Source organism: Pelodiscus sinensis, chromosome 16, assembly GCF_052426305.1.
Source record: "Pelodiscus sinensis isolate ZL-2025 chromosome 16, ASM5242630v1, whole genome shotgun sequence".
Classification (NCBI taxonomy): Eukaryota; Metazoa; Chordata; order Testudines; family Trionychidae; genus Pelodiscus; species Pelodiscus sinensis.
This window is the reverse complement of record NC_143067.1, coordinates 33,693,323-33,718,869: the sequence shown is the minus strand read 5'-3', so window position 1 is coordinate 33,718,869 and position 25,547 is coordinate 33,693,323. Positions and strand designations below refer to the sequence as shown.

General features: G+C 40.1%; 1 protein-coding gene across 4 annotated transcripts in view; it reads right to left on the bottom strand.

The window, feature by feature from the left end:
* The window catches only part of TENM2 (teneurin transmembrane protein 2), a 1,126,385-nt gene that overhangs the window by 593,748 nt on the left and 507,090 nt on the right, over positions 1 to 25,547 (bottom strand). Inside the window, exon 1 of one of the 4 annotated variants that reach the window (XM_089769544.1) lies at positions 16,247 to 16,695. The exons of 2 other annotated variants lie outside the window; for them this stretch is intronic. In XM_089769544.1, the coding sequence (XP_089625670.1) occupies positions 16,247 to 16,292 (46 nt within the window). In that variant the 5' untranslated portion in view covers positions 16,293 to 16,695. Of the gene's footprint in view, positions 1 to 16,246; positions 16,696 to 25,547 lie in introns of those variants that run through there. One more of the 4 variants, XM_089769545.1, reaches the window with a different exon arrangement.

The following is a 25,547-nucleotide window of genomic DNA, read 5'->3' as shown; positions in this document are numbered from 1 at the left end:
TTGAGTATCTCCTTAAGCATTATATTTTTATTTCATAGATGAAAATGAAAATACTATGTGGCTGATTAAATTCAGATTCCTTATAATTATATTTAGGGTAAGAGGCTGATGTTTGTCAATGGGAAATGCAGTTCTTTGGCATCAGAAAAAATATCCTCCCCACCCGCCCAGGCACACGTAAAACACTGACATGATTCAAGCTTGGTTTAATTTTAACAAAAAGTAAGCCTTTCAATCCTCTTTATAAAAATTGTATTGCCTTAGTGCCTAGGAGACCCAGTCATGGATCAGGACGTCTGATGGTGCTGTGCAAGGTGCTGTACAAACACAAATCAGTAAAATGGCTCATATCCCCAAAGAGATTACAAATAAAAATTTTAATTTTAAACTGAAATGCTACCATAGACTGAGCCTTCTGTAGAATGCTAGGCAGCCAGTTCTACAAAGGAACATGGTTTCAACAGAGCTCTGATTCTATTACATCAAGGTTATGATTAGGACACACAAAATGATTACTCAATCTATGCAGTGTGGGTGAAATTCTTCACTATTGCAATCCTCAAAATAGGCTCATGTGGTGAATAGGCCTTGAGAGGGGCCTCTGCATGGGGCTGAATTTTACTCAGCAGGAGTAGAAAAAAATTTAAATTATGGGGCATGGCACAATTCACAACCAGCAGCATGGGATTTGAAGAGAGGTTTTAAATACTCAGAGACAAGTGAATGCCTGTAAAACTCTGGGCAGCCGCATTCTATATAGTCTGCATTCTATAACAGTACTATTTAGAAACTGACCAACGTAGAGTTTCTAGTCTAGCCATGAAATAATAAAAGCTTTTATTAAAATGTATGTATTGTTATGAGCAGAAGCCTTAGTCCAGATATATTTTGAAGAGATAACAAGGCACCTACTAGTAATCCTGTGAGCTTATCATTAAATCAGGTGTCAATGCAACCCAAAGACTCTCAACACTCAAGCATAGTGTAACATGAGTATTATACAAAAGAAAGTACATAGAGCCTGATTCAGCAGAACAACTCTATACATTGGATTTATTTTCATAAAACAATATGACATCCATATCTTGATCTGACATAGACAGCAAGTGATAGTGACATGAAAGAAAGAAACCAAAACAGTTGATTCATTTACAAAACCAAATCCCGGGGTCTGAGACATATAGGCTATGTTTAGACTGGCACGATTATCTGCAAATGCTTTTAACGGAAAAGTTTTCTGTTAAAAGCATTTGCGGAAAAGAGCATCTAGATTGGCATGGACGCTTTTGCGCAAAAGCACTTTTTGCAGAAAAGCGTCCGTGCCAATCTAGATGCGCTTTTCCGCAAAAAAGCCCCGATCGACATTTTCGCGATTGGGGCTTTTTTGCGCAAAACAAATCTGAGCTGTCTACACTGGCCCTTTTGCGCAAAAGCTTTGCGCAAAATGACTTTTGCCCGAACGGGAGCAGCATAGTATTTCCGCAAGAAGCACCGATTTCAGACAGTAGGAAGTCAGTGTTCTTGCAGAAATTCAAGCGGCTAGTGTAGACAGCTGGCAAGATTTTCCGCAAAAGCAGCTGCTTTTGTGAAAAAACTTGCCAGTCTAGACACAGCCATACTGAAGAGTAGGGTCCCAAAATAAAGATGGCATTGCATCAGAGGAAAATGAAACCATATTTCATTTGAACCATCCCATCACTGACCACTGAGAATGCAATAGCTTGATCCGCTCAGTTCACAGAAGACCAGAGCAGCATTAACTATGTGACGTGCTCTTGAAAGGTCCAGAAAGTCACACAGGGTAGTCATGAATTGGCTTCCATTAATAAATCATTAAACACTTTAAAAATGCCAGCTCTCTGCAGGGTCACGTTCCCTTGCTCTCACTTGCACTTCTATGCTGAACACTTAGCACCTGCACAATGCAGGATCAAGCTATGTGTAATTACCTTGTGATGGTTGCCATGCATACTCACTTTCATTGACATAAAGTTTTGAGGAAAGCCAGGCTATTGTCATGTTCTATTTCCCTATGATTTCTCAAGCTAAAAAGGAGAGACCATTGCTAAATTGAGCTTATTGACTTGAATCATTTTGAAAAAAAATATCCATATTAATAAAGTGGTGGTATTAGGATTTTACTGGAGTTTAGTTTCGCTAATTGCTCTCCTAAGGCATAAAACAAAATGATGCAATTGTGACATTTGAGCTAAGAAACAATATTGATATCTGAAATCAAGTAATCCATGCCAATTAGTAAGAAATTCAAACTAACAAACACAACACACTCTTTCTCTTACTCTAACATAATTATCTGGATCCTGGCAATTGAAACCAAGTGGCTATCAAGCAATTTAAGCAAGTTACAGGAGTCGGCTTCTTTTCATAAGATGAGTCCTCTCATATTAGCTAGTTATGGCACAGCTGCAGCTTGCAATCATCAGATAACACAACTTTATGTAATTGTAAGTTATATTCATCGGGTTCCTGGGGGTGCTGTCTCACCTCCTGCCTTGGTTTCCATTATATACAGGGTTTACTGTTTGGTTCAGTGGCTCCAAAACCCCACTATAGAAATTGTTCCAGCCCCTCTGATGAGATTGCAAGCTCTTCAGTACAGAGACCACATCTTTCTATGGGTTTGTGCAGCACTTAGTACAATAGAATCCTGACCTGAGAGGACACTTGCACAACACACCTAAATAAGTGATAATGGGAAGGAAGGTGTGGTCTAAGCACAGGGCTAGTTTCCAGGAGGCCTATAAGAATAGCCCTGGCTACAACACTCACTCAAGACCGTCTCTGATAAGTCACATAGGCCGTGTCCAGACTCAGGGTTTTTTTTGGGAAAAGTAGCCTTTTCCCGAAAAAACTTCCCCTGCGTCCAGACTCAAGCCGTGTTCTTTCGAAATTATTTCGAAAGAACGCGGCTTTTCTTTCGATGGCGGTAAACCTCGTTTCACGAGGAAGAACGCCTTCTTTCGAAAGTTCCTCTTTCGAAAGAAGGCGTTCTTCAATGTAAATAGGGCTTCTTCAAAAGAGAGCATCCAGACTCGCTGGGTGCTCTCTTTCGAAAAAGCGGATTGCTCTTTCGAAAGATCCACCTGCAGTCTAGACGCGATCTTTCGAAAGAGGCTCTTTCGAAAGATGCTTTCGAAAGAGCCTCTTTCGAAAGAAGCCTGCAGTCTAGACATAGCCCTAGTTCCTCCCTGTTTGTGACTTTCCCAAGGGCATGTTTTAAAACCCATGTGCGCAGTCTCTATGGTTCTGCTCAATCATTTCTTCTTCAGCTCTCTCTGTTGACCTCCTCTGTTCTCATTCAATGTCACCTCCTCTACACCACTCAGTCTCTGCCTTTCTATCACTTGTCTCCTACACTTGCTCTCTCCATCCCACACAGTATCTCCCTCCTTTTCCATGGGTTAGAGTAAGAGTAGGAGACACAGAAGGGAGAGAAAGGGAGAGAAAGCTCTAAAGCTCTACCCTCTCCAAACCAGCAGCACCCGTGGAAGAGGAAATCCTTGAGTCCCTTTCACCCAGCCCTGAAGTAGTGGCCTGGAAGAGGATAAGGAAGGAGGAGTTCAAAATCTTTCTACAGGGAAAGGGAAAGCTTTGAATCCCTTTCATCACAAAGTGAAATGGTTACATTAGCAACTCGGGAAATCTTAGATCTCAGTGCCCTGAACGCTACGTGTGTGGCAATCACTTCCGTGCTTGCAGTGCCCTACAGCAGTGGACTTGGCCATGTCAGAACAGCTGGTAGAGGATCCTTGTTCAAAGGGGTGTTGTAAGAATTAAGTTGTTATTATTTGCATAGTGCTTTGACTAGTTAAATTTAGAATTGGTCTATTTTGCCTTCACATATTTTGTGATCAAACATGTGGGTATATCATTATATTATAATGTGTGACCAACACATTATATGTTCCTATGAACATCACTGATTGGGTTTCTGAAGACCATCTTTTTTCAATTTCCTGTCATCAGTGTTTATGAGTTTGGCAGAAGTTAATCACACAGCAGACGGAGCAGTTGTAGCTACAGGTGGTGCATCGAACCCAGATATTTTAATCCATTACTAAACCTGAGAAAAACAAGTTATGAACTTTCCAGCCTTTGTAATGCTTTCTTACTTCCAATTAAGGGAAATAGTTACACCTTTCAGAGCTTCTCTGCGGGAAACTAATTTGTTTTGCAAAGTAATCTCTGCTGTTTGTATTTTTAATAGAAAAATGTTATTAACTAGAAACATTTTCCATGAATAAAACTTCTGATGCCAACTCAGCCTGACATCCACATCAGCATCAGATAAAGCACATATTAAAAGTTGCATTGACAACCCTCTCTTTTAAGTGATCTAACAATGTCAGCTTGAAATCTCCCAATTTTGATTCTGTTCTAACATTAGAAGCAATCCCCTCTGGCATTTGGAACTCAGCTGTCAAAGAATCTCCACAAAGCGCATGGAAATATTATATCAGTTTCCTATGCAGTTGTTGCAGTTGGTTCCATTCTCTTTGGGAAAATGACAACGGCTTCTACACATAGCATTCTCTTCCTGAGCTAATGCTGCCTCAATCAAATCCCTCCTTAAGGTGTGTGTCTGCTGTGAAGCCTACAAGAAATTAGCTAGTTAATAAATGCAAGGTAGGAAAGGCAGTTGTGGGTACTTTTTGCAAAACCAAAATAAAATGTGCAACTAGCTGTGCCCCTTCCTGCACCCTCTGTCTTTTTTCTCTTTCAGGCTGTTAAATTCTTTGGGGGAAGGTATGATACCCTCCTGTGTACCTAGAAACCAATTAGAACGTTATCAGCGTCACCACAATCTAAATAAATAATAATATAATAATGATCTTGACAGAAGAGGTATTTTAAAACTGCTCTTGGCATAATGACAGTAATTGAAAACCCTGCTACACTGAAGCATACCAACATGTTTACATACCAACTTATTCATTCCTCTTCTGTTTACAAAATGGAGATAACTAAGGAAATCTCAAGTTCTTTATTTTATTTTTTTTATTTTGAGGTGCTTGAAGAAACTCTCTTGGCATTTAAAAAAGAAACCTAATGAAACACCATGGAGTGATAAGGGACTCAGAGTTACAAGTATTAAAAGAGATGAATTGCATTAACCCCTGCCCTTCCCCATTATAGTCACTGCCCACTGGAAACAACAACAGAATTACTAAAATCCCACACTCTCTAATGGGATGGTAATAGGATTCAGAGGCCATTAGGGTAAAGGCAATCCATATTTTACAGTTTAATAAGCTCTTGCTGAAGATGCTGCATCCCTCTTCAAAGCCCAACAATTACCAATTTTGCATTAAGAAATCCACAACCACAATCGGGATTGTAAAATGCATTCAGATCAATACTGCATTGTGGGGGGGGGGTGCTCTTAATACGTGTGTGTGTGTGTGTGTGTGTGTGTGTGTGTGTGTGTGTGTGTGAGAGAGAGAGAGAGAGAGAGAGAGAGAGAGAGAGAGAGAATTAAATAATTTAATTGAAACAATATATTATTTGATAGTGATATTGGTTATTAGAGTCATTTCAGAACACTTTGGATATGAAGGATGCCATGGTTACTGCAGTATGGATTTAATTCTGTGAGTGAACTGGTATTTTTTTTGTATAAGACAAGCACTTTTGTCTTTCCGTTTTCTAAAAATACCATTTCTCTTGTTAAGAAGAAACATAGTAACCAACTATTCTTATCTCAGTGGAAGACATGATGGCACAGATAGTGCTGGATTTACATATATATATATTCTCTACATGCAGATAGGAGTACACAACTCTTCATTACTAATATTTCTTCCTATACAATTTAAAAGGGTGAAAGTAAAAATGGCAATTACCCCTGATGATTTTTTTAAAACTAGTGTGAGATTTGAGATTAATTTCTGCCCTTTAATGCATTCACTTAGTTCTCAGGAAGGTCACTAAGAGCTCTGTATGCCTATATCTAAAACAAAATGTAGTCTACTGAAGTTAAATTACAATCGTTTGTTTGCTGGCTGCTCCAAAACTTATCAGTGTAGCTATGTCAACTCTAAGTAAGCAAAAATATATACTTGAGTGTTTAGAAAAAAAACACCTTGAAAGTATATGACTCAAAGGAAGACAATCCTTTGCTGGATTAGTTGATATTGCTAGTTAACATGGTTTAACAGAAAATTTGCCAGAATATGCTAATAATTATACTTAAATTAAGGGTTCCACCTATTCACATGATCATGAATGCATGATCAGAGGCCATAGACACCAATTCCAGCTTCATATAGGCATGAGTGTTGAATTTTATAACATGAATTGTCTCTATGCATTAAATTCTGCACTTGCAAATTCTGCGATTCTTTTCTTCATACTCAAAACAAGCTAGAATAGGAGTGCAGGCCTCCCCAAAGACATGTGACTCTCAAAGCATTAACTATCCAGTCAATCTGTCTCTTAGGATCAGTGGGCACAGGCCTGAGATCTGATCCCTGTCCTCATCCCACACATCGGTGCTGTCTGTGGTTGAGAACCTGCCAAATTCCTGACCAATTTTTGGAAGGTACAGCAGAGGAGTAACTAATATCCACGGAAGCAGTGACTAATAGTGAAAGTTTGTTTGCAAGCTACACTTCATAGAATGGGCAACACGTGCCATACAAAGCGCTTGTTACCACAGCTTTCAAATCTACTAAACAGTTTGCCTCAGGGACACAAAGAGCAAAGATGCAAACCGAGCGGGGAAGAGAAGTAGCTATTCAAAGCAGATATGAGAATACTGTACCTAGCCACCTTTCCCATCCATACAGCATCTCCAACTATCTTCTGTAGTATTGTGTGTATGTGCAAATTTTATTGGCATTTTTCCACAGATGTAGCTAATATGGCCCAGATTCTACCATGGATTTACAGAGCAAACTCCAAAGCCCTTCAATGAAAATACAGGGACATAAATCTGCCATGCTGGGTCAGACCAGAGTTTTAATCTAAGCCCGGGAAGGATAATGTATGGAACAGAGTAATTTGGGAGTGATCCACTCTGTTCCCCTCCCAGCCTTCAGCAATCAGCGATTTAGAATAGCCCAAATATCTACCTTGACCAATAGCCATTGATAGATCTATCATTTATGAACTTATCTAGGGTTTTGTACATAGTTATATTTTTAACCCTCAGAACATCCTACGACAATTAGTTTCACAGGTTAACTGTGTATTGTATGAAGAAATAATTCCTCTCGTCTTACATGCATTTATCTGACTGGCAAAATCTGATCTAATATATACAGAACTGTGGATGTATTTGCATGCAGAAAAATAAAGACGGAATCCTATGAGATGTGGATCATACTCAAATTGTTGATGTCACTGACCATTGATGGCATGCAGTATCTCTAAAGAGTGTTCAGCACTTTACATGACTGAACCCTATTTTGCAGAGTTCCAGTTTTGTTAGACAAGGCCCATAGAAGTTGTTAGTCCTGAATTATCTACAGTAAGGGATCCATAAACAAAAAATGACGCCGTTTAAAACTTTGATTTTATAAACCACTTTGGGTAGGGAAGCCAGAATGATATCTTCACAATTAACTTGATATCTAGCAAGAAAAATGCTTAGCAAACTATTTTGACTATTGAGCTCTTCAACCTTCTAGATAAGACTTTTAGTTTTTAAAGTACACCCCCTGGACATCCTAAGAAAAATAATTTAAAAAGCCAGCAAAATGGAAAGCGGCAGCTTGCCTAAGTCCAAATACAAGAGCTATACAATATCAACATCTTATATTACAGCATACAAATACAGAAATGGGAAATAAAAAAGGTCTTAACTGTCACCAGAAGAATGAGAAACTAAAAGAGGAGGGAAGAGAGAGAGGGGGTAAAAAATGAAGAGACAAAAAAAGCAGTGAATTATTTCTAATGATTTGCCTAAATTTGCAAACATGACTCTAACAATAGTAATAATAAATTATAATTATTCCACTGTAGTTCCATTGCTGTAACTCCACTGGTATAACTATTTTTACCAAATAAGAGCATCCACACAATTATAATAGTATAATTACACCAATAATTATACTGTGAAATTCCTCATATAGACATGCAAGTGTGTTATAGCACTGTTATCAATAAATATTTAACTTTATGTTTCCATGTTATTGATGTATCCTGAACAGATTCACTATTTATTCTAAAAAGAAACAAAAACTCTCTTGCAGTGGTGGTAGAGGAAATGTAACGCCTATGGAAACAAATGACTAAACAGCACTGATGCAAGTAAAGTACAGTGCAGATAGATACTAAGTTTATTTTCAAAGTTCAACCACTGAAGAATGTGTAACAACTCTACTTTTTCTTCAAAAATATTAGAAGAAAATACAATACTATTGTAGCAAAATAGAAGTGCTCTTCCACAGGCAAAGAGCCTCTTTGTCTGTCAGAATACCGAATGGGGTTTTGAACTAACAGCCACTGAAGATTGATCACTTGACTGCTGAGCAACAGAAATGGTATTTTAGGTAAAAATGCCCCACAGGTAGTCCTGCATAAAGTGCACCTTGTGCATCTAGTATATATTTGAATTGCTGATGCAGAATGCCACCAAGTTCCACAAAGTTAATTTTCCCAATTTTTGTATAATGTGCTTTGCCATTAGTCACCTTTTTGCTCCCAGGTAGGCCTGATTAATAAGAATGAAATACCATAATGAGATAAGGCGTGCTATGTGTGTCCTACGGACGGAACAGGACCATGACAAGGCACTTACATGTGTTCCAGCCTTAGTCAAGTTTATTTAAATGTTTATTCCTTCTTGTCAGAGCATTATATATATTTCTATGTTGATCAGAATTTCAGTCCTCCCCCCCCCCCCCGCAAAAAAATAAATCTTACAATGCAAGGACTTCTGTAAACTCTACTTTCCCCTGTTAGAATTTGAATGCAAAACCTTTCTTGCAGTGCCTTATCAATATAACCCAAACTTGAACTGCATCCATCTAAACATTCCACTCCTTCACCACATTTGGGCAGAGAATTACAATTGTGTCAAATTGTGTGATGTTTTTAAGGTATGGACAAAATTTCACTAGGGACCAAACTCATTTTCCACCTGTGACTCAAATTATAATTTGAACCAACTCCTTCAGAGAGGAGAGCCTTGAGCATTAATCACTGCATTGCAAACCCTCTCTGAGGAAATTTAACTTAACATAATGAAACCAAACCACTGTACAAAACAGGTTAAAAATCTTGAAAGCAGAGAAAAAGTCCAACAAAAATTGGACTTTTTCCCAAAAAAGGAAATATGAATGACCACTCCATCCACCTCAAAGCACCACAGATTTGTGTCATTTAGAATATTTAATTTGAGTAGGAGGTGAATAAGGTTAAAACAATTTCTGAAGAATGGGTGAAAATGAAGGGATAAATATGAAAAGAAATTATACTGTCAGCATTGTGTTCCTGCTATGCTTAGAATATTTTGATTTTTATTCCTGTCATTCCAAATACCATTTCAGAAAAAGGTGGTAAGGAGATACACCATAATGAACTATTATACAATAATTATAGCTTGGATTTCTGTCAAGGTTCTTGCCATATAAATGAACATTTATCAGGAATTTGCCTAAAATAAATAGATTAAACTAATTTCCCCAACAAGACAGACACGATTCCCTTTCATTTGGGTCTTTGTTAACTGTGACTAATTATTTCACTTTGAAATTTCATTAACAGAATATTTATCTTTTCTCGCTGGTGACAACTGATATACTGTGTGTCTGGGTCTCATATTAGAGAGCTGAACATTTGCCCATTCCTTACATTCTACTGACCTCTAGAGACTATATGTGTATATGTATGTGTGTGTGTGTATATACATGCATTTATTTATTTATTTATTTATTTATTTATATGTTTGAATTTGGTGCTAGATCTAGATATCACTACTTACTATAATAAATCTGTGTAAGTAGACACACACCCTTCATGAGTTGCTTTACCCACTTTGCATTCAATTCAGAATGGTTTTATTTTGCATATATTTACTATATGCATAAAATCTTTTACTACATTTATTTAGGTCCGTTTTTCCTTAGCGTCCCCTCCCCATACACACTGGTAATATAATTTTCAGCCTCACGTAAGGTATTTAGCTTTGTACGGGATTCTAAATATAAACACTATAATATATCATACTTCTAAGAATCAAAACCTGCTCATTTCATGAGGAAGGTAAAGTTCTAGTTTTCCCTACTCTATTTGACCACTATTGAGTACACTAATGGGGCAGGCAGCATCACTCAAAACTTGGCGTCAACATGTTTTAGAAAAGGCAACATTTAGTGCAGTTTGCTTGCCTCTGTTCAGCTGCCCAAATGGAATTTGTCTAAAAGCCTATTTTGAACCTGACATCCAGACCTAAGAGAAAGGGTCAAGAGAAAGAGCTAAATTTTGGCAATAATAAAGCCTAGTTAAAATAGACATTACTCCAATAATAAAGGAGAATGTATGGGACTGCTTTTCCTTCTTGCCCGTGTTAGCACCAAAAGAGTCACCATTAATTGAAACCCGATAATGCAGGTTAGTCATATATAAATAATCAAAACGGTATCACAAATAAATAAATGATTATACATCCATCTTGTAAAATGCACATTTTTCTCCCTACTCTGTCAAGGCACACTGATGAAATCCTACAACATAGCACTGAAAATGTATTCATTAATGTTTGTTTCCAACACTGGTAACACATGCCATGAAAAAATGCCATTTGTCAAATCCTTTCATACCACATTATCCCACGGTATGAAATAGGCACAAAGATATTTTTGTATGAACAATCAGAATATGACCTACCAGAGGTTTTAATTTTTGCATTCGGTTATTACAAAATTTTACATCATACTGCACATCATAATACATGATGTAAATTTTACGTGATCTGGGAAAAGCTGCAAAGTGCAGTTCAAGTAAGAGTTTTTAATAAATATAATACAAACTAGATATAGAAATGGACGTTTATGGCTTTGGAGCTCTTCACAAATTATACTTAAAGGATTAAAAAAAAAACCCTGTTGAATACAATGCATTTTATATAATGTCTCAAATTGGACCTAACTCCATTCTATGGAGTTTCTCAAGATTTACATTGGTGTGAAATTTGTATCTAACCTTTTCCATTAATTCTCAAAGAGGACATCATGTGCAAAACCTAGGTTCTGTTTTTGTTATTTACCTTATGTATTTAATTATGCATTTTGCCCTTGTACTAAATTAAAGGATGGTATGGGTTATATCGAAGCATTCAGTCCAGCTTCACAAATACTCTATGCACTGTATTCAACAGCACATTTTCAGTGTACGATAGAGCTGTGTATAACCGATTTCTGTTCAAATAAATGCAGAAAGAGAAATACCCAGAAATTTAACTCTAACCTGAATTAAACCACTAATCACAATAATTCTCCCTGTACTTTGCTTCCACAAAAACAGTCATGTGTGATGAGTGATGTCTATAATGTCTGATAGTGTCAAGAGCGAATGGCAAAAGCGGGACACTGTCTTTGAAGGTATTACAATAGCGAGCAGATGAAAGCATTGGACAAGTAAATGGAAATAATTAAATTATCACATGCAAGAGAGGAAACAGTTTGTATTTTCATCCTATTCTGAAGTGACATGAGGTAACCTACCTATATATACATTTGAAAAATTTGTTGTTATTTATATATCTTAAATATTCATATTTTCATATGTGTGTTATACAGATACACAACTGCACAATCGCACAGACTAGGTATTAACTATTGTTGACAGATGTGGCATTTGACTCGAATGGTATCCATAATAATGTATGCACTGTTTTAAGTTCTTTATAGTATATTCAGAAATAGAATACCACTAACAGATTAATGCTATTTTTGCCAGAGACCTTTGTGAAAATATTAAGAATTTTCCAGTAAATTCTATCAGCCTCCCAAGTAAAGTAGAAACTGTTTAGCATGGGCTGATTTTTTTCCTTATGAGTTTGAGAACACAGAAAAATAGAAAGAATAAAAGTTTATTCCTTAGGGCTATCGTGTGTCATCAGCTTTTAAAAGAATTCCCTATTGTTTTCAATAGAGAATTCTCTTAACTTATGACACATTGTGGCCTTTTAAAGTGGATTATGTACCATTTCATGGAACTGACATAAATGAAATAAAACAAAATATAGAAGACACAAGTACATGACAACTCAGTTTGCCATCTACTCTTGTAGCATTCACAGATGTAATGGCATGCATTTAAAAAGAGGTAAGACCAAAAGTGCCTATGCACTTTTCCACATGCCCAACTTAGGTGCACAGCTTCTCCACTGCATGCGTGCAGACTGAGTTTGTGCACATTGAGGGATCTGCAAGTTTAAAATGGACATATACAAAAATACGTACAAAAATTCAGGTTAATATGTGCAGCATTCTCATGGTTCCACAACTACTGCATGCGACACAAGATGAGGATTTCAGTTATGTAATGCAAAACTAAAAAGCATGAATACATTTCATTTAAGATTAATGAGTATTCTGTGTGTATGTCTGTGTGCGTGTTTAAATACACTAAAGAAACAAAAGGAACAAAAAGCATAGTCTGAAGGGGGAAAAAAACATTGGCTATGTTAAATGTGTCCATTTAAGAAAAATGCCATACAAAAATATCTCAGACAAAGGGAATTGTTCAGACTGCATCTGTGAAAACCAAAGTATGTTCACCAAAACAAACAAAATAATTGGCAATCCCTGAATATATTTGATTTAGAGTGTTAATTATAAAATATGCAAAATGTAAAGATCTGCCATACATATCTCTTCTAACTATACAATTCTTGCTCACATAAGCAAAAGTACAAAATACTAGCACAGATAATTATAGGGTATTAAATCAAACCACCCTACAATATATTTTGTATTAAATTCAACATATTATTGATTCTAATGCAAAGGGATCTCACCCAAGTCTCTGTCTCCACCCCAAACTAATCTTTCCAGCTAAGGTACTGAGTGATATACAACATAAGTGTATGTCAACCCTCTATTATTACCCAGGCAAAAAAGGTTTTTGCAGAACACACAAATGTTTTTAAAAATGCATTACTGTTTTGAATTTGAAATCAGTTAGTTGATGATCATCTCCAAAAATAAATATTCCCACAGATAGAGGTCAGTGGTTGCCTGAAATTGCATCAGTTAATGTCTGTATAGGAGAATCCACAGTTCCTCTGGGACTGCTTTGTCATTTTAGCAGAGTGATTACTAACATAGTAGTTTCAGCATACGACACCACAGCTTTCAGTGATGAAATTTGCCATCAGCTATTCTATTTCTACCTGTTTTGTTCTGCACATTACCTTTTGCTATGGAAATTTTGCTCATAATTTCTCTTTTTAATTATCTTTTCTATTTGGGGGCAATGGTTATTTTTCAAACTTATATAATGATAGACTCTTACTAGCAAGTCATTGAATCCTTTTGATTGTTAATACATTGCTCTGTTCGGTGGTTAACATCCACTAGGAAATCAGCCTCAGTGCATTGAAATTAGTTTAGAGGTTGCGTGATTTTAATGAATTCATATTTCATTACATATTAGCAACTTGTGCACATTTTTATATATTTGATTATTACTCTAACGGGTATACTTTTCATCTCTTCTGGAAAAAAATCTGCATTCTAAATAGCAATTTACAGTAAACTTAATTTTATTTCAAATAACAAACATCTATCATGTGTCAAAAAAACTGGAATAAAGCCACTATATGCATCTTCAGTTTTAAAAGCACCCTGTAGAATGGTGTATTAATGCAATGATCTCATATAATTAATCAATCAGCAACCTGCATAAATAGCATCAGCATTGTTTAAGATTTTTACATTGCTTTTTGAACCTCACTGCATGTCTTTTCCTCTATAAAAATGATCTTCCTTTGCTCTCCAGCAACATCTACTGGAACATCAGTAAAATGCTACTATTTATATATTAATCACACCGTTAACGTTTAGTAGGGCAGAGTTAGCATCTGCCAAAATGAGAGAGAAATGACCTGCAATTTAGGTTAAAGCTGAGTTACTACTAGTGGCTTAAGCTGACAGATTTGCATCAAGCCTTTGACCTCCCAGATCTTCTGTTTTATGAGGATGTATAAGAAATGACTAATGGTATGGAAAGCTCACCTATTATCAATATTATTATATAATTAACATCATTAAGATGGTATGAAGGCATCCTTTTAAACCACTACAAAAGGAATAGCCAGATTCTTTCAAGTTTGAGATACAAAAACTATATCCTTCGCTTTAAACTTAGAAATAATAAGCATAGCAGAGGTTGATTGGACACGTGAAAGTAGCTTTAGTTGAAAGAACTTAAATGAACATTTTGAAAAAATCCTGCTATGGTCTTAGTACTTGCAAAGTTTTAAACTACATTAACTGCACATATGAATCAAGGCATATCCCAGACACATCCCAAAGAAAGTTTATTTTTATATTTTGCCTCATTTGGAGTTTCCTACAATGTGCTATGCAGTCCAATGCACCCCTTCAAATATGGGATGATTTGCCTGGATAACTCCCACTGAAGGTAAAGAGAACAATGCATATGAATCCTTGTACATTAATGGAAGGGAGACTAGACTTCCCCGGGGACTCGATCCCACTCATAAATACATGGTGGCTTGTCACTGCCTATCTTGTAAAATCAGCTATGTGAATGTGCGCACAAAGCATCACCGCTGATTTTTACAAAATATATAGCAATGGGCACCTGTGCATGACAACATTAGTGTAAACTTGCATAAAGATAAATAACTTGTCTACCAAATTTATTAATTTACTTCTGCATTGTGCCTATCTATTTTTTCAGTAATGCTACAATCTAGCTGTCAAATAATGTTTCCTCCACCGGAACTTATAAAGTTATCTTTTTTTACCTTTCCATCAGAGGCAGTTTAATTTATTAATATACCTTTACAAATAGGCGACCCTGACAATTGCATGCTGTTTGTTATTTTAAATCACTTATAAAGGTCTGACTGTCAAGAGAGGTTCATGGAATTTTTGCATAATGATGGAGAAATGAAGACTAATTCTGGTGTTTATAGAATTCTATTCCTCCTATTTAAAAGTCTTAGGTCACACACACTGACAATGGCTATAAAATGCAGGAATACAGGATTTCAAAAAATTAATGAGGAATTGAAACAAAGATCCCAATAATTGTACATTTTAGTCTTCGTGAACAGAGATTGCTTTAGGTAACACATATATATAGTTATTTCTAGATACTGTAACTTAATTGTGAAATAACTTTTTGTCTTTAATTCCCTTTCAACCACTACATGAGTTTTGCAACGTAAGTCATGTTTCTGAAAACTAGAGACATGAAGGGTTATAATTTTATTTCAGACACACAGCTCAAAGTTCAGACTTTTTGTCTGATAATTAGTCCATCTCAGTACGGAAACCCCATTACAGTAATCCTGGTGCACTTGTGAACAGCACTTCCAGAGTTAACTCCATTTGACAACTGACTTAAATTCATCATTCTAATTTGGTGATTGCTTTACTGAACACGGGTTCAGTTTATGAGTTTTAGTTCCATATTTAATTCAGGATGTTACTTAATCTCTATTAACATAACATAAACATGAACTAGGTTTTACGATATGTCTAAAGGGGCAAAGCTGTTTTTCTGATGAAACGTCAGGCAAACAAATCACTATCACTTCAACAAACTCCAGTCTAGATTTTAATGTAAATATCAAATGGTAAATAACTATAATTAATTGTGTGTATTCAGTTGTTAAAAACAGAACGCCAGGTGCCTGCATGGTTGCAAGACTAAGCGCTGGAATTAGACACTGAACAGAACATAGAGATTCCCCCTTAAGCACTGAATTCAGCCTTATGCTAAGTCCTGCTTGCAGAAAAGCTGCATTTTCTACTTCTAGTCTCCCATGCATTGAAATAAAACAGAAGGACAAACATTCAGTGTAAATGCAGCTTCCAGACAAATCCCTTTGCAATTGAATTTACAATATGTTCCAATACATCACAATTATTACAGGTACTTTACATCTTGAATAGAAGGAAGCCGATACAAGATCCCTGCTGCTTTCTGCTGCAGTTGCTTTTCTCCGTTACAAAATGATGAAAATCTACCGATTTGACTAAGCCACTGTGTAAAACACTCAGATTCAGACACTTCTTACCTGCCTCAGTTGAAGGCTTCCTTCCCTTGTTAGCAGTATGAAGCATCTCTAGCCTTCCCAATCCTCACCACCAGCCTCAAATTGCACAGCTAAGTCCCTTTTTTGCAAGAAAATGCTTATTGAAAGTGATTAGTTTTTGTTGTCCCTTTTAAGTCCCTCCTGCAAGACGGAGCAGGGGAGCAATGTGACGCCACCTTTTAATCTTTTGCAAGAGTGAAAAGGCAGAAAAGGAGCGCTCGATCAAACTGAGCTTCACACATGACTAAAACTCGCCTGAGAGGCTGCAAGCTCTGGCTAAAGCACCACTAGGCGTGAGTGTAAGAACAGAGAAGAGGGGAGAGTCAATGAAATGTGACAACGTATGTGCATCAAAGGCAGGAAAAGAGAGAACAATAAGAGAGAGAACAAGAAAGCAATGAGAGAGAAGGAAGAATGAGAATATGAAGGAGAATAAACATACAGCAGAGATTGGGGAGTTTTCAAGCAAAGATTCTTAGAATAAAGCCAAAGTGTCTGGCAGCTTCTGTTTTTATCTCAGTGAGCATGACATACTGCCTCTCTCATTTAGCAACACATTCTTGTCTCTTCCAGGTTTGAAAACTGAGATAATCACAATGTGTGCCTGTTTCTGCCTGATTGGCATATGCATTTGCAGTATACCTGTGATTATTTTCTTCTTCCAGGGATGCATTATGTGCAATTTAGTTCACATATTCATTTGGACAGACAAAAATGTGAGTTGCTAATTCCTATAATATTTTACAATAGAGTTTAACTGGCAGATGGAACTCTATTTACAATAGCTGATAAACTATCATTGGTAAACAAAAAATTTAAAAAATGCTTAATGTTGATAATTTTTACAAAGTAACAAAAATAGCACTGCTGAACTTCTGTGTCAAAGAGGAAGTATTACAGATATTTTCTCTCCATTCACGCTATTAGTTTTACAAGAAATTAGAAGGTGGAAGGAAAGGAGGGAAATGTGATCTTGGACTAACAGAGTCAATCAATCAGTCAAACCTTAGATCAGGTTTAGGACTGGGAAATATGATTAGGAAAAGCGGCGAGGAGTCCTGTGGCACCTTATAGACTAACTGAAGTGTAGGAGCATAAGCTTTCGTGGTCAAAGACCATCTGACGAAGTGGGTCTTTGCCCACGAAAGCTTATGCTCCTACACTTCAGTTAGTCTATAAGGTGCCACAGGACTCCTCGCCGCTTTTGCAGATTCAGACTAACACGGCTACCCCTCTGATGATTAAGAAACTAAATTTATAATTTCAGATTTGACTGTGAACTTTCCCTCTCATTAGAAATCCACAAGTGACATTCTTGTTTAAAGTAGGATTAGTGTAGGATTTTAATACCTTTTTAAACATATTGTTAGAGCCTTTTATTTGATATACTTTATTTGTGCCTTTTTCAACATAAAGACAATGGGCAACTAGTCAACTTGCCAACAGTCATGTTTCCTGGGTGCAGAATGGACATTGGGTCACAGAAGGGTCATGTTGTTGTACAGGGAGGCAGGACTGAGGGGGCTGTGGAAAAGAGACAGTTACTCACAATGTGCAATAACTGAGGTTCTTTGAGATGTGTGTCCCAGTGGAGGCTCCATTCCAGGTGACACTGAAATCTGGCACTGTTGATGAGAGATCTTTGGTAGCAGTGTCTGGTCAGCTAGCACACACGCAGTTGCCCTGTTGGAAGTCTGTTTGGCACATGCACGTCCTGCCCCCTAACGTCCTTCTCTACCACAGAGTCCTCTAAGTCGAAATCCAAAGTAGAGGGAAAGCACCCACAAGACAAACATCTCGAAGAACCTCAGTTATTTCACAGGGTGAGTAACTTCTCTTTTTGAGTACTGCTCCTGTGGGCACACCACCTCAGGTGAATGTTGAGCAGCATTCATGATGGTTGGGGAGGAGATTGGACCTGCATGTTTGACAGTAGCATACAGTACCATTTGACCTACTATGGTGTCTGCTCTGGTGTTCTCTATGGCGGCACAGTGTTTGGTAACCATGGGGTCTGATGTCCATGCAGTGGCTTTGCGTATGTCAGTAACGGGTACGTTGTGAAGGAATGTTATTGCTGTTGACATAGCTCGAGTGGAGTGAGTTCTGATGCTGTCAGAAGGTTCAACATCATGAATCTGGCAGAAGGATTTAGTACAGACAGAGAACCACTTGGAAAGCCGCTGCTTAGAAATAACAGCATCTTTGGAATATTCGGCAGGAGATATGATGAAAAGTCTAGGGAAGGGCTAGGCAATAAATAACAGCAGCCCACCAGGGTTAGTCCATGGCAGTCCACCACTGCTATGTTTACCTCCACAGTATTGGGCATTCACCGCTCTCGTTTGCTGCGCATCGCCTTTCACAGCCAAACGGAGTGATGGGAAGTGGCACAGACCGGGATACTGCTTTCTGCCACTCCCATTGGCCATGAACAGCAATCTGAGGCCAACAACAGCTTCAATCACTCGATATCTGTAGAGGTGCAGATAAATATAGAGGTGGGGGCCCACCAAGGACTAGCCCTGTGGACTGAATTTAGCCTGTGGGCCAGAATTTGCCCACCCTTGGTATAGATGATGTATGGAATGGTTTAGTTCTGTCCAGATAGAAAGCAATTACCCTTCCGACATCAAAGGTATGTAGTGCCGCTTCCTGTGGGGTGTTGTGGGGTTTGGGGAAAAGCGTAGGGAGGTGTATTAGGTGATTAATATGGAGAGAGGGTGCCACCTTTGTTAGAAATTTTTGGTAGGATCACCTCATGACCTTGTCCTTAAGGAAATTAGCGTACAGAGTTTGGCCATTAATACCCTTATGTCTCTGATCCTTCTTGCTGATGTGATGGCCATTAGGAATGCTACCTTCATGGACATGTGTAATAGGGAGGAGGCAGCTATCGATTCAAAGGGTGATTTCATGAGGCCTTGGAGGATGAGGATGAAATTTCAGGTAGGCATGGCACAGTATACTTCAGAGTAAAAGGTTTGGAGACCAGGCAGGAAGCACTTTGTGGTAGTGTGGGTGAAAGCTGAGAAGCCGTCCAGTTTGCCTGGGAAGGCATGGAATGCTGCAAGAACTATGATGAAACTGAGTGATAGCCTAGATTACTTATTAAAACTCAAGGACAATAGCCTATCAGGAAGGGGTGTGAGGCTTTCCTACTAACACCACATCAAGAATCATTTACACTTTCGAAGGTAAGTATTTCTGATAGAATCTTGTTTACTATAAAACAGGTCTGACTTGCTTCAAACAGGCTAGCTCATGCACTTGGAACCAAAGAGGAGCCATGCGGTCAGTTGTGGATGGAAGATGTGACCGTTGCTCAGGGTGAGTTCTCTGAGAGCAGATCGATATGTAGATCAAGTAAGAGTACCAACTCTGTCTGGCCCATCCCAGAGCATTAAGTATGACCTTGTGTAGTGAGTTGACGTGGCCACCCACTGACCCTGAAGGCACCCCTCCCAGGGTATGCCTACACTAGCCACCCTAGCTTGAACTAGGGTGGCTAATGTAGTCATTCAAACTTGCAAATGAAGCCCAGGATTAAAATATCCTGGGCTTTATTTGAATGTTCCTGGGCGCTGCCATTTTTAAATGCCTGGTAGTTCGGACTCCCTGCCCACAGCTACATGCGGCACGGGCTAGGTAGTTCGCATTAAAGCTCCTCCTTCAAGGAGGAGTAACGGTAGATCAAATTAGGAGCTTTAATTCAAACTACCTAGCCCGTGCCGCATGTAGCTGTGGGCAGGGAGTCCGAACTACCAGGCATTTAAAAATGGCGGCACCTGGGAACATGCAAATAAAGCCTGGGATATTTTAATCCCGGGCTTCATTTGCAAGTTTGAATGACCCCATTAGCCACCCTAGTTCAAATTAGGGTGGCTAGTGTAGACATACCCCCAGAGCCCTAGTGGGCAGCACCTGGCCCTAATGAGCCACCTGTCCGGAAGCCAAGGGGGGGAGCAGAGAGCCAGTGAGGCCCTGAGCACTGAAGAGGCCAGAAGACTCCTCTGCACATCAAGAAAGGGACCTAAGGCATGGGGAGGTGAAGAGCTGGTGTGGACTGCCAGGGCCCCTGCTGCACAGAGGCCAGAAGGAGCAGCTGATGCCAGAGGGCTCCCCTGCATATCACAGAGTGGAGCAAATGCCTGTGGAGGTAGTGAGCTGACGTGGACCGCCGGGGCCCCTGCTACACAGCAGCCCAGAGGAACACCAGCCTTCCTGAACAGCCTGCAAGCCACTGAGGAGTGGCCTATGGACCTCGACCTCACTGACACTGCGGGAGGCCTACGGGACTACCAGGTACATGATGAGGGGGAGGAGGGAAGTGGTCCAAGGGACAGCATGGACATAGACATGCCAAGATCAGCATGTTTCAGGCTGGAGCCCCTGCTGATCCAGCAGCAATAACCAGCTGCCTCTAGGGCCCAGGGCCGGGGCACAGTGGAGTGGGTGGCCCTGTGCCCGCCCCCTGCCACCCACTGCTTGGTGGTAGCCTCTACCTCTCTGCCAATGCCGACAAGCTGCCTGCAACCCTCCTGAGCAAGGAGACTCAATTGTATATGTTGCTTACAAACTGTTTTCTTACAGCCCCACCCTGAACCAAGGCTGGACCTTAATTAGCTCCTGGGCTTATAAACTGTTACCTGCTGCCCTGCCCCGACTGAAGGCTGGGCTACAAACTGTTTACCAGCGGCCCTCTTCACCATAGTCTTGGCAGCCCTCCCTCAACTAAGGCCGGGCCTCTGCCTATCATTTACTGGCCTGCCGAAACCCAGGACGCCCTTGTTATTATTTACCTTTTGTCTACCCACCTTGAGGTAAGGGCAGGGGAACCCCAAACTGCTTGTTTATTGTGTTAATTCCCCCCAGAGACTGATCCAGGTGTAGTGGGTTGGAGTGGCCACCCACTAACCCCTCCCAGAGCTGACCAGCTTACACCTTGGTATGGTCATCCTTGATCTTACAAAGAAATCTGTGTATTAGAGGAAGTGGAAGGAAGGAATATATGAGTGTCCTACTCCATGGGATTAGGAATAATCTCCGAGGGTATCGCTACACTACCACCCTAGTTCGAACTAGGGTGGTTAATGTAGTCATACGAACTTGCAAATGAAGCCCGGGATTTGAATTTCCCGGGCTTCATTTGCATGTTGCCGGGCGCCGCCATTTTTAAATGTCCGCTAGTGCGGACTCCATGCCCGCAGCTACACGCGGCACAAACTAGATAGTTCGGACTAGGCTTCCTATTCCGAACTATCTGTAATAGGAAGCCTAATCCTAACTATCTAGTTCGTGCTGCGTGTAGCCGCGGGCACGGAGTCCGCATTAGCGGACATTTAAAAATGGCGGCGCCCGGTAACATGCAAATGAAGCCCGGGAAATTCAAATCCCAGGCTTCATTTGCAAGTTCGTATGACTACATTAACCACCCTAGTTCGAACTAGGGTGGTAGTGTAGACATACCCTTAGGGATCTGATCCTCAGTCCCATCCTGGTGAAGAACAAGTGGCATTTGAAGTTCTTTGATGTGGCAAATACACTATCAAAATGGACCCCACAGTGAGAATATGTAGGATAAGATTGTAGAGGTTAATTCCCATTCATGTTCCTGTGACAAATATCTACCAAGAGTGTTGGCAGTAGTGTTCTCACAGGTAGGAAGATGTTGTATGCACCAGTTCCAGGATTTGATGGCTTCCATGCACAACAAGTATGATTGTGCTCCTCCTTGTCTGTTGAAAATGTGGCCCGCAAGCCAGTTCCTATCCACCAAGCTGCTGGATCCATCCCAGAGCCCAGTGGCAGCCTCAGGCAGGCTCTCTGTCTGCCTCGTCCCCACACGCCACTCAGTATGGTGGCCAGCTGTAGAGGCCATGTGTTTATCTGAGCACTGCTGCAAGCTAAAGTGCAGGAGAGGCTTCACAAGCTGCTCCTGCCCTCAACACAGTCTTGGATACTGGCCAACAGGAGCGGCCTGGGCCATATTTACAGTGTAGGCAGAGTGCAAAGTACTTCCCCCAGGGCTCGCTGTGATCACAGAGCTCATGGGCCCTGCAGCCAGCCACTTTGAGCAGCATGTGGGGTCAGGGCAGGCAGGGAGCCTGACTGAGGGATCTGCTGAGCTGCTGGACAGGAGCTGCCTAGATATGCGCCTCCTAGTTAGAGCCTGCCTCTGGCACCCCAGCCCCTCTTTCCCCTAACCTTCTGCCCCCTCTCTCGCCCACATGAGATCAAGGTGTTTGATGTCCTTTTCCTGAGGTGTGGACTGGTAATGGGATTATTTAGACCTATGGTTAGCTGCTTCAATCACAAGAGAATTGAGTTGCAGATGTGAAAATTAGAAGTCCATGTCATTAGCTGGGATATAATATTTACAGTGCACCACCCTCTTACAAGATGACAGGACAGAGGCTGGTGTCTGCCATATAGTGTCATCTATGGGGAGCACAATCTTTGAGAATGCTGAGGATTGGAGAATCTTCAAGAATTTTTGTTGTTTCCCCTGTATATCCTCTATAGGAATGTCTCGGATGATTGCCATCTTGATAATAACTGCTGAAATTACTTGAAGTTGATGGAGGTAGCATTATGGCTTCACCAGGAGAAGAAGAAAAGTTGTGTGTGGTTGACTCCGTGTTGGGTGCATACTTCTCCTCCGCTTCCTCATGTGGATGCTCGAAGGTTCTAAATGCAGATGATATTGGGGATCCTGGTGGAGAACGAATCTGTGCTCTGCAGGGTGAGGAGGTGCTGGAGTAGTGGGCCTTATAGGATGCCTCTGGGTCCCATACCATGCAGTATGGTAGCTGAAGTTCCCATCCATGAGGGAGCAAACCAAGGGAATTGAGGTTGGCCATTCTGAGTCATGTTCCTGTTAGGTGGTCTTTGTTGTGGTGAAGGAGAGTCAAGTAGAAAAAAGTCTGCCTTGTGATTATTTCAATCTCTAACTGACAACAGAGCATTCAGAAGGAGAGTTGCTTCAATCACAAGGGAATTGGGTTGGATGAGTTAAAGATGAGCCCTCAGTACCGAGTAGAAGTGATTTTGACATAGGGACAAAGGAGATGTTGTGATGCATTAGAAATTGCAACTGTACCGAGGGGTATGTCTCGGAAGATTTAAAGTGAGACCCAGTTTGCACTTGACCTGAGGTGGTGCCAGCAGCCCCATGATGGTGCTGGATGGTGTATCATTGCCAGTAGAGTTGTTGGTGCAGAGTTTGGTGAATGGACAGCACTGGCTCCAGCATGGATGTTGATGCCTTCAGTACTGAGGAGATCTGTCCGTAATGAGGTCTCAACTCTTTACTTTTCTGCACCATTTGCCCAGTGTCAGAAGTGCTAGGTAGGTCAAGGGTCCTGACCATTACAGACCCTCATTGAGGTTACAGACCACACTTGATCCATTCTAATCTGGTCAGAGAACACCTCGAAAAAGGTTTGTTCTTCCTGTCTCCAAATCAAGTTGGAAGAATTTCTTCGTAAAAATTATCATTAAAATGAAAATCTTAGTCATGGTGAGCCCGGGCTTTTAGATTACTGTAGTGGACAGACTTCGCTGGGATGTGCATTTCACTGAGGGATTTGATACACAGGGAGTATCTTTCTGAGCGTGGCATGGGGGTCCTTGAAGGCGTCACATTTTTTAAATGCAGGTGGCTCATGCAGAAATGTCCATGAAGGAAACCTTAGTGGGGTTAACTCCCAAAGATGGAAAAGGATTAAGAAGGCAGGATTAAAATGAATTATACGTAGCTCTATCTAAAGGCAGGGTAGTAATTCGCAATTTTCAATCTAACTACCACTAATTTTTTCTCAAAATAGGAGTAGAGGCTCAACATTACCCTGAGCTCCATCTTTATTCAAGGATAGTTGAAAGAAACAGAGGGGGTTGGGATATGCATGTGCCAAATAGACTTCAATGACACTGAGAAAAAATAACTGTAAATGAGTGTCATGACCAGGCAATGCAAATCGAAATCTCCAATCAATGGTGCCAGGATCCACCATCACCAAAAGTGGAGAAACCACAGGGACCGCACTGGAAGAAGTAGTCAACAAACCCTGTCCGTGTTGCTCTGTGTCTCACACAAGGTCTAGCACTCTATCTCTATGGAAGCTAGGGACGATGGAGCCAATAAATTGGAATTCAAGATATCTGGGTCCAGTCCCCAGCTGTGCAACAGTCTTTTGTGTGACCATGAGCTAATCACATAGGACCAGATTTTTAAAATTATTTAGGGGGTGTCTAGCTGCAATTGATTTTAGTGGGAATAAAGTATCCAAATACCTGTACAAATATGGCCCCTAGTCTCCACACCTCAGCTTCCCCATCTAAATTATTTATTGACCACACAGAAGAAGATATGCAGGTGAATTAATTGTTATGGGGGTTAACACGCTTTGCTGATAGGAGCCATATAAATACTTGGGCTATGTCTAGACTGCAGGCTTCTTTCGAAAGAGGCTCTTTCGAAAGATGCTTTCGAAAGAGCCTCTTTCAAAAGATCGCGTCTAGACTGCAGGCGGATCTTTCGAAAGAGAAATCCGCTTTTTCGAAAGAGAGCACCCAGCGAGTCTGGATGCTCTCTTTCGAAGACGGCCTCTTTACATTGAAGAATGCCTTCTTTCGAAAGAGGAACTTTCGAAAGAAGGCGTTCTTCCTCGTGAAATGAGGTTTACCGCCATCGAAAGAAATGCCGCGTTCTTTCGAAATAATTTCGAAAGAACGCGGCTTGAGTCTGGACGCAGGGGAAGTTTTTTCGGGAAAAGGCTACTTTTCCCGAAAAAATCCCTGAGTCTGGACACGGCCCTATGGATGACCAACCTCGTGATTTCAGAGTGAGCTTTACAATGTTTGGTGTTTCTCTTACTGCCCTAGCTCTTGGAGTTTTATGGCTATGTGAGAATCTCAGATTAAATAATAGTAAAAGTTTCTAGCACCCATTGTTGCAGAAACATTAACTCTAATGGTTCACAAACTTTCAAGATAGAGACTCCAAATTTATTTTAATTCTTCCGTGCTTTGTAAATTCATCTAGCTTTTTAATGCCATTGTTTGGCAGTACCAGATGCCTGAATTAGAAAGAGAATGAAGCGAGAGTCACTTCACTGCCCCTTGAACAGCCACATGAAATTCACTGTGGGCTATATATATATATGGCCTACCGGGCAGTTCTATTGACATCTCTTTCTGGCTCTAAGCCTGTGAGCCTAGCTCAGCCCAACATATTTATGTTCTTTCTGGTGGCCTACAAGAAATATTTCCCTATATTTTA